Raw genomic sequence first — 10,023 nt, forward strand, 5'->3', positions numbered from 1 at the left:
GCAAGTGTGCCTGTACGCCAGAAGAGGGCACCAGATGCCACTAGACAGGGTTATGGGCCATCATGTGGTTGCTGGGAATTGAACGCAGGTCCTTTGGAAGAGCAGACAGCTCTCAAACTCTGAGCCATCTATCCTTGTTTTAAGAGGCTCTGGGGGACTCTCCTCCAGCCAAGGCTCAGTTCCAGCCTCCGGCTGATCCATGGCCTGGGTATAGGCCAGGCTAGCTTCAGGCATGCCGTACACCTCCCTCAGCCTTTTAGTGCCGAGATTACAGACTGCGGCTCCGACCCTGCATCCTTCTTCCCTTTACGCCTTCTCATCCTGGGCTGGTCTAGAGCGCCATACCAAGCAGAAGATGACTTTAAACTGATGAACAGCCATGAGTCACCACCGTAAAATGAAGCGTGAGTCGGACAGCAGGGAGGCTGGTGCACTGGCTTGGCCAACCAGCCTCAGTTCACCCGTCTGCTCACGGCGTGGCTACCTGGGACTCCTGGGCTGCAGAACGCCTGTCATTATTGGCATGGAGTGCCAACTCGGGCCTGTGCGACTCCTCCGCTGGCCAAGGTATCGGAAAGGTTGCAGTGGGTCACTGTCGTCGTGCGCCAGCTAAGCAGTGCGGTGCGCACGCGCGGCCCGTTTGATATCCTACGCGCCCTCCTCCCCTTGCAGGCAGACGCCGGGATTGCAGTAGCCCGCGGGAACTGCGGGCTAGATCGCTGTGCGCGTGCGCAGTCGGGAAGCGCACTGGCCGCTCAGCGGGGGCCACGACCAGGATGGTGAGTGTGGTGCTTGCACTGGGTTCCCGAATCTCCCATTTGTCTCTGTCTGTCTCCTCTCTGCCTCTCTCCTTCTCTCCTCTCTTCCTCTTGCCTCTTCTATTTTTCTTTGGCACTTCCCCCTTCTCGGCCCCTGCAGCGTCCCCCCAGTTGTTTTGGAGGGGTGGGGGAGGAGAGTGCTCACTTAGTCCTTTCCCTGTCTCTTCATACCAGTCTCTCCTTCCTCTCCCTCTGTCGTTCTCTGCATCTCCGATTCTGCATCTCTGTCTCTGTGTCTCGTCTCTCCGTCTCGTCTGTGTCTCTGCGTCTTGTCTCTGGGTCTCCATGTGTCCCTCGCACAGTCTCTCCTGGACTGGCCAGTAGCCCGCTGTCCCCAGCCCCCGCTCAGGCTGCCGGGTTGCTGCAGTCTCCTGGCGCGCGGATAACCTTGCGGCCGGTGCTCGCCGCTGCGCCCCGTGCGTGCGCTCCCGCGGCGGGGGCGGGGACTTAGAAAGCCGAGGGCAGGCTCCCGAGCAATGGGCAGCTTCGCGGACCCCGTCGGCGGGGACCCCTTTGGGGAGGGCAGGCGGAGCTAAGGGTGGTCGAAGCAGCACGGCGGGACGCAGGTCCTGTGCCCGCAGGCGTGTGCTCCGGCGGCCGTCGGTCCCCGCGCGCTCTGGGCTGTCGCCTGGGGGCTCCTGCTGCTGGTCCCCCCGCCCGCCGGTGCGCAGCGGGGCAGGAAGAAAGTCGTACACGTGCTGGGTGAGTCCCGTTCGCTGGTGGCCCTCCCTCCTCTCCCCCAACACACAGGCGGTGGCGATGGGGGTGGGCTGGGGTGGCGGATTGCGGTGGTCCCTGACTCGGGGTCCTTGGAGCTCCTTTCCCATCGCAGGCCTACGCCCCCTCAGGGCCCCTCCCCGCCGACCTTTGACCCCTGCTTGGTCGCCCCGCAGAGGGCGACTCGGGCTCGGTGGTGGTGCAGACGGCGCCCGGGCAGGTGGTGAGCCACCGCGGCGGCACCATCGTGCTACCCTGCCGTTACCACTACGAGGCGGCTGCCCACGGCCACGATGGCGTCCGCCTCAAGTGGACGAAGGTGGTGGACCCCTTAGCTTTCGTCGATGTCTTCGTGGCTCTGGGTCCTCAGCAGCGAGCCTTCGGTGCCTACCGAGGGCGGGCCGAGCTGCAGAAAGACGGGCCTGGGGACGCCTCCCTGGTCCTCCGAAACGTCACCCTGCAGGACTACGGCCGCTACGAGTGCGAGGTCACCAACGAGCTGGAGGATGACGCCGGCATGGTCAAGCTGGATCTGGAAGGTGACCGCAGCATGAGCAGAGAGAAGGGGGACAAGCAGAATTAATGTGGCACCGTAGAGATTTCGCTGGGCAGGGGGATAATAGTTCACTGAAAAAGTTTATTACAGCTTTAATTTATACGTATGTATGTATGTAACTATATGCCAAGTACACGCATGTGGTCGAGGCCAGAGGGGCCTCCGATCCCCGGATCTGGAGTTACAGGTGTTTGTGAGCTTCCTGATATTGGTGTCGGGAACAGAACCCTCAGAGGCTGGAACACAAGCAAGAGCCCCACCCCCACCCCAGTGCCTCTTTTTTATTCCTTCCGTTCTAGATAAGGTATCGTTGTGTAGCCCTGGCTGTCCTGGAACCCACTATGTAGACCAGGCTGGCCCTGACTCACAAGTGAAGGGATCCAAAGCAAGGGCCACTGTGTCTGGCCTGAAGAAGGCGTGTTTGTTTGTTTGTGTTTGTGTTTGTTTTAACTGAGCCATCTCTCCAGCCACAGCTTTATGATTAAGACAGGGTTTAGTGAAGCACGGGTTGGCTTTGAACTCATGATCTTTAAAGAAAAAACTATTGAATTTGTAGTGTGTGTGTGTGTATGAGAGAGTGAGGGAGGTGCACGCACCTGCTGTAGTGCTTTCATGGAGGTCACAAACAGCCTGCAGAGCGGATTCTGTGCCAAGTGGGTCCTGGAAGAGAACTCAGCTTGTCAGGCTTCATGGCAAATGCTCTACCTTCCAAGCCATTTCACTGGCCTCTCTGAACATCTTAACAATGGCAAATATAGCTGTCTTCATTAGATTGCTTTCTGTTTGCCAGCCACTTCGCTGAAAGGCTCTCTGGAGTTTCTCATTTAATTTCCCCAAATCCCCAAGGTAGACAGCTATTAACCTGAAGATGAGCTCTGTCTCAAGGAAGGTATGATGCTGCCCTGGGAATCTGTAAGTGAGGGAAGTGGCCGAGATTTCACATCCTGTCCATCAAAGTTCTAGGTCTTCACCCTGGGTAGAGTTTGTATCCTGTCCTGGGATTGCTGAAAGCAAGAGGTTAAGCCCAAGCCCTGTCTTTTTTTAATGATTTATTTGTTTTTATGTCCATGGCTGTTTTGAATGTACATATGTCTATAGGACGGTGTTGGATCTCCTGGACCAGGAGTTATAGACAGTTGTGAGCTGCCATGTGGGTGCTGGGAATTGAACCCAGGTCCTCCTGAAGAGCAACTAGTGCTCTTAACTACTGAGCCATCACTCCAGCCCCCAAACGCTGTCCTTAGGCACTGAAATGTCCCAGAGCTGGGCTGGCTGCGTTTAGGGAGAGATCAGTTCAGCCTGAAGTTGGAGCTGAAGCACTTTAATAATACTGGCAAGTCAAAGGGCTCAACACCTGCCCAGCCCTTTCGGGGGCCAGCATACAGGAGTCCTGCGCTAGGAACAGGCTTTTCCAGGACCACGGTCGCTTTAGGAAGGATTCCGTTCTAGTGCATTGTCAGAACATTGGGACCAAAGACGATTAAGAGATGAGTTTTGACAGCCAGATGCAGTGGTGCATGCCTGTAATCTCAGCACTCGGAGACAGAGGCAGGTGGGTTCTCTGTGAGTTTGAGGCCAACCTGGTCTACAAAGCAAATCTGGGTCAGCCAAGGCTACACAGAGAAACCCTGTCTCAAAAAACAAACAATCAAACAAACAATAACAACAACACAGTTGGTTGTTGTTTTGAAGGATGAATAAGAGGCAGGTGGAGAACAGAAAGAACATGAGCAAGGAAGGGTCTGTGACCGCAGAAGAGAAGTAGACGTGATTAAAGTCCCAAGCTTAATTCAGAGGACCTATAATGGGTGTGAGCTGGCCAGAGGTGCCGCCAGTTCTGAAGGCCAGAGAGAAGAATGAATTAGGTTCTGGTTCATGGAAGGTGCATGAGAATCCGGGAGGAAGGGCACCCTGACAAACTCCCGTTCGTTTTTATCCAGGCGTGGTCTTCCCTTATCATCCGCGCGGAGGCCGCTACAAAATGACTTTCGTGGATGCGCAGCGCGCCTGCGCCGAGCAGGACGGCATTCTGGCATCCGCGGAGCAGCTGCACGCGGCCTGGCGCGATGGCCTGGACTGGTGCAATGCGGGGTGGCTACGCGATGGCTCTGTGCAGTACCCAGTGAGCCAGGCCCGGGAGCCCTGTGGCGGAGCTGGGAGCCCTGGGGCGGACGGCGGCCCCAACGGGGGTGTACGCAACTACGGATACCGTCACAACGCGGAGGAGCGCTACGATGCCTTCTGCTTCACGTCCAACCTCCCAGGTGGGTTAAGCTTTCCCCCTCCCCCCCCCCCCCCGTGAAGAAGCAGGTCTCCAGGAGAGGGGATCTCTCGAAGGAGGTCCGCCCCAGGCCCGATGCCCCGCCCTCAGGGGAAACCTACCCCAAGCGCACTAAGCGCACCCTTCGAGGAAGACTGGCCCTAACCGCCCATCTCTAGGGCCCACTTCAGAAACAGACAAGAGCTTAGGCCCAGTCCTCTAGGGCACAGGCTCCTCTCTTGAGGGAAGACAACCTCCCAACAGGCTCTGTCCCAAGGACAGCGGCTCATTTCCAGTGCATAAGCCCCGCCTCCTAGAGAAGGCCAGTCCGGAATGCTTAGGGCCGTTTGGAGGTTGGTGGTTGAGGTCCGTTTCAAGACCCTCTTCCCCAAAACACAGACCCTAAAGACACGGGCTCAGTCCACTGGCGGAAACTTTCCAAAATATACGAACCGCTCCAAGCAGGTGGCCTACACAATGGGGCGGAGATCTCCCTGGTGTGCATAGACTCCAAGAGTATCGGCCCCACCCCTAAGTGAGCAGGCTCCGCGCCCTCCTCCTGGCCCTGCGTTACTAGAAAGGTGGCTTTCCAGGGCTGCCACAGGGGGCAGTGAAATGCCACATGGCACCGGCATCGCACTGGAAGAAGCGGAGGTCCCAGGTTGCAGGGGATGGGATGGACCGGGAGCTGGAAGCTCCGGGCTGCAGGAGCTCGGCGGGCCCATCCCGGCCCCTACTGACACGCTCCTGGGTCCCGCAGGCCGCGTGTTCTTCCTGAAGCCGCTGCGGCCGGTGGCCTTGGCAGGGGCGGCGCGCGCGTGCGCGGCGCGGGGTGCGACGGTGGCCAAGGTCGGGCAGCTGTTCGCTGCGTGGAAGCTCCAGCTGTTGGACCGCTGCACGGCAGGCTGGCTGGCGGATGGCAGCGCGCGCTACCCCATCGTGAATCCGCGAACTCGCTGCGGGGGCCCTCGGCCTGGCGTGCGTAGCCTCGGTTTCCCCGACGCTTCCCGACGCCTCTTCGGCGTCTACTGCTACCGTGCTCCGGGCGCGCCAGACCCAGCTCCAGGCGGCTGGGGCTGGGGCTGGGCGGGCGGAGGAGGCTGGGCCGGAGGATCCAGGGACCCGGCTGCCTGGACCCCGCTGCGTGTCTAGGACCGGGAGGATGCGTTTGGGTATGTTGGGAGCTGATCCCGTGGCCCACACAATCCCTGGATACAGACCACTTCTCGAAGATCCCTCGGACACGTGGCACAGCCGTGCAGCGCGCTGCAGGCTGACCCAGCTACCTGTGGTCTTTGGACACCGGACACACCTCCTGAGATTTCCTGGGTGTGTGACACACCCTGCGGTGGCCTGCAGGCTGACCCACCTGTTGTGAGCTTTGGTCGCTGACTATGCCGCCCTCTGAAGTTCCCTGATAGAGGCCAAGCCCACTTCTTTGGATAGTAGATGCCCCATCTCCCAGACTTTGTCTAGAAGGGCCACGCTCTCCCCCAACCCCCAGGATCCCAGTAGACCAGCAGGACCCACAGTTTCCTAAAGAGGAGCCACCCTTCTGTGGCCTCCTGGAAAACAGGTGGACACCCCCTCAGTCACCTGGAGGCTGGACCCCCAGGATTAACTGGACACTGGCCACACAAACCCTCTGTATCTCCGGGGAGCTGGAAAGCTGGTCTTGGATAGTCAGCTGTCTACTGACGTCTCCCATCATCTGGTGAAGACACAGAAAACTCCAGATCACATGGGGACCAGGCCCTGTGCTGTCGGGTGATGCGGAGGCTGGCTACTCCACTCTTCCGGAGTCTCTTTAAGTCTCCAAGGTGGCATGCCTTGCGCCCAGTCACTATGGAGGACAGCTCCAACACCTCTAGCCTCATGGGAGAATATCCCCAGCTGGCTCCCAGGAGCAGCGGCCATGCCTACCCCTCAGGTATTTCTCTGGCTGGAGTGTAGACTCACCTGAATGTTCCTTCCCTTTGCTCCTTGAGGGCTGTCACCAAAGAGATCATTCCCTCAGACCAGAAACCCCTAAAAATGTTACTTGTTGTAGAGACAAACTGCTCAGTTTCGTAAGGTCACAAAGGCCACCAGTGCGGCCTTACCTGTTCTGTCACTCATGATACCCGCCTTCCTCTGTAACCATGGCTATCACACTTTTCCTTTCTCTCTGGCCTAGAGCCCAGACTCCTACCACTAAATTTATGACTATCCCCGCCCTGATGTCCACCATCTTCCCCACTGCATGTCCTCAGGGTCACCCAGCATTCCATTCTCCAGGCCTCTCCATGGAAACAGCTGCAGCTTTCCCAATATGCACCTCCCACTCCTCTCGGCTGTCCAAGCCCCACCCCCAGACAGCTTGGACCCCACAACTGTTGCCTTGGAGACCAAACTCTAGTGTCCAAGGTAACAGAACACCTGTCCCTCCAAGGCTTACCCTTCAGGGTCCTGTACTACTTAGCTGTTGCCATGGAAACCAGTAGTGTCTCCATGACAACTGATCTGCAGATCTCAGGAACTTCTTGGCCATGGGCGGAGTACCTCTTACTGGAGTGGCCTACTGTGTCCATTCTTCAGATGGGCTCAGGCAGGACTCTGCTTCTGGAGCAGCTGCCTGCCACCAACCCTTTGCACGATTACTCCAGCAGGCAGCCGCTGAGCATGAGCCACCGCTGCAACCCCCTCCAGCACTTTAAATTATGGCCCCTCGGAAGAGGAAACTGAGGCTGTGGTACTGCACAAGGCCAGAGCTTTCCTTCCTGGGAGATCAAAGAGGATGGAATGTACCTGAACTCACCAATTCAACCAGTTTCTGATGGCCCGTGTGTGCTCAAGAGTCAAGACCAGCTCAATCAGTCACAGCCCAAAGACTTGTGTATGGACAGGGCCAGCACAGATGCAGCCCTGAGGAGCTGCTTGGAGCAGCGAGCACCCTTGCCCACACGCACCTTCCTGCCTGTCCCATCTATCTTGGAAAAACCCACCCTTGAGACTGGAAGCCAGGCGGCTGTGGGAGCAAACCCCACCTTTTGTTCTAAAATGTGCGACCAAGTGGCAGGACTTGTCCAGGACCAGGATTGTTCTGAGTTCCGCAGTCTGCAGCCCAGGGTTCAATAAACCTTTGTTCCTTTTAATGAATGAGAACATGGCTGCCAGGTCCCTCTGTCATCAGTGCTGTGGGCTTCTCAGGCCAGGTTGGAAAGCAGCTTCCCTTTTTTTTCACTGCCCCCAATACAGACCCTGGGAGACACCCTCTGACCTCATGTGCACTGTGGCATGTGTGCATACCCATACATAACAATAACATGTGATTTTAAAATGTGTTAAGTCAGGATCTGGTTGTAGAACTGAGATACATACGTGTGTGTGTGTGTGTGTGTGTGTGTGTGTGTGTGTGTGTTTTAAGACAGGATTTCTCAGTGTAGCCTTGGCTCTCTTAAACTGGCTTTGTAAACCAGGCTGGCCTTTAACTCACAGTGAGCAGCCTGCCCCTGTCTCCCAGAGGCTGGGATTAAAAGTGTGTGCCACCATGATCGGCCCTATAATTTTTAATTTTTGTTTGTTTGTTTGTTTATTTTGAGGCAGGGTTTCTCTGTGTAGCCCTGGCTGTCCTGGAAAATGCTATGTAGAACAGGCTGGCTTTAACTCTACCTACTGAGTGCTAGGATCAAAGATGTGCGCCAGTTTTTATTTTTAGATTTATGTGTGTTTTGTCTGCACTTCATGGGTGCCTGGTGCTGCTTGAAGCCTGAAGAGGGAGCTGAGCCCTAAAACTAGACTGACCGGTGGTTGTGGTGCCGCCTTTGAACCCCAGTCCTCTGGAAGAGCAGCCAGCACTCTTGGTCACTGAGCCCTCTCTCAGTTTCTAAGTTTTCCTGTTAGGTTTGTGTGGTAGAGTGTACAAGCAGCCTGAGGACAGGACGCAGTCTCAGTGGTTGGCATTCACGCAGTCCTGCACCAATCAGGATTACTCTGGGGAACGGGCCTTGCCTGAGCTGGAAGGGGTAGCTCCGCCCCCTCACTTTCACCCAATGAAAATAAAGAACTTCACATGCACAGGAAAGCTCAGAAGCTGGACCCCACTTCAGGAAGATTTATCTAGAGATCCAGTCCTACTCTGGTACATGCTGTCCCAGCACGCGGTACCCAAATAAGCTGGAGATGGTGGCACACACCTTTAATTCTAACACTCTGAAGGTAGAGGCAGGTAGTTCTCCGAGTACAAGGCTAGCCTGGTCAACATCAGAGGTTCTCGACGTGTGGGTCGAGACCCCCACGGAGGTTTGGTTTGGTTTTGTTTTTTTATATCTCTTTGTTGTTGGTTGGTTGGCTGGTTTTTCGAGACAGGGTTTCTCTGTGTAGCCCTGGCTGTCCTAAAACTTGCTCTGTAGACCAGGCTGGCCTCAAACTCAGAGATCCACCTGCCTCTGCCTCCTGAGAGCTGGATTACAGGCATGTGGCACCACCACACTTGGCTCACACTTCTTGTCCCACCACTCAATAGGCTGAGGCAGGAGGATTGCTGTGAGCTCTAGGGCAGCCTGGGCCACAGAGCAGGGCAAGGTGTGCAGTTGTGTGTGTCTGTTTTGGACAGACGGCCTTCCCGCCTGTGCTTCTGCGCTGCTGGCAGGCAGCTGTGCTGCTCTGTTCCTTATCTAGAGATGTGTGTGCGCGCTGGTTACTTTCTCCTCTCTGTGGCCAGAGGCCAGAGGAAATCAGGGGAGGGAGCGTTTATTAGATTCTCAGTTCGAGGATACAGTCTGTCACAGTGGTAGCATCGCGATGGCAGGGGCACACGGGTCACATTGTGCCCACAGGAAGGAGGCCCAGTGGTGAGTGCTGCTGCTCCCCTTGTTTCCTCCTTTCTCACACAACTTTGTGTGTGTGACATTTCTATATTTTGTGGGGGGAGGGGAGGACCCCCTTATGGTTCTCTCCCTCTACCATATGGGTCCAGGAACTGAATTAAAGCCTCTGGCTTAGCCTCAGGCACCTTCCCTGGCACAGCCATCTTGCCAGCTGCTTTTACATTACTCACAGTTTTTCACGATTTTGGTGTTTTCTCTTCTCGGGTCAAAACTGTGGCCATGTGTTCCCTCCAGCTCCTGTTTGCCTCATTCCACCCACCTTGCCTGTCATGCACATGCACTCCTGGAGGGCTGGGACGGGCAGATCTCGAGTTCAGTGCTAACCTGGGGCACATAGGGAGACCTCGAGGGGGGGGGTTAGTGGTGGTGCACGCCTTTAATCCCAACACTCAGGAGGCTGAGGCAGGTGGATCTCTGAGTTAGAGGCCAGCCTGGTCTACAGAGTGAGTTTCAGGACAGGCAGGGCTACACAGAGAAACCCTGTCTTGAAAAAAAATTTTGCTCTTCTCTACTTTCCTTCTGCACCCTGCACAGTATATGGCTCTCGATAATTGCTCAGGAGCTGTGGCTGCGGCTCATTTAGTGGGATGTTTGCGCCCCAGTTAGCAGAGTGCTCTGCTAGCATTCACAAAGGTCCCAGCACCCCAAAAACTAAGCATGTCAGCTCACACTTTTAATCCCAGCACTGGGGAGGCAGAGACATAGAGGTCTCTGAGTTTGAGGCCAGCCTTGTTCACAGAGAGAAACCTTGTTTCAACGAACAAAAACCAACTGATTAGGAGTCAAGACCTCAGATACACAGAG

The 10,023-nt window shown here is 56.2% G+C and overlaps 1 protein-coding gene across 3 annotated transcripts; it reads left to right on the forward strand.

Moving 5' to 3' along the window:
- On the forward strand, positions 1-7,495 carry Hapln4 (hyaluronan and proteoglycan link protein 4). Of its 3 annotated transcripts, none has more exons than XR_002476446.2 (7): positions 1-567; positions 673-779; positions 1,400-1,520; positions 1,712-2,074; positions 4,032-4,355; positions 5,112-6,281; positions 6,997-7,495. XR_002476446.2 is itself a non-coding variant. In XM_021637992.2 (6 exons), exons 2-6 carry the CDS (start codon positions 777-779, stop codon positions 5,501-5,503), a joined length of 1,203 nt encoding a protein of 400 aa, XP_021493667.1. In that variant the 5' UTR covers positions 1-567; positions 673-776; the 3' UTR covers positions 5,504-7,495. The 3 variants fall into 3 exon arrangements, 1 of the variants encoding a protein (XP_021493667.1); XR_009591410.1 differs by having other exon boundaries at positions 7,000-7,495; XM_021637992.2 differs by having other exon boundaries at positions 5,112-7,495.
- Positions 7,496-10,023: the final 2,528 nt, after the last annotated feature.

Source organism: Meriones unguiculatus, chromosome 4 (genome assembly GCF_030254825.1).
Source record: "Meriones unguiculatus strain TT.TT164.6M chromosome 4, Bangor_MerUng_6.1, whole genome shotgun sequence".
In the NCBI taxonomy this organism is placed as follows: Eukaryota; Metazoa; Chordata; class Mammalia; order Rodentia; family Muridae; genus Meriones; species Meriones unguiculatus.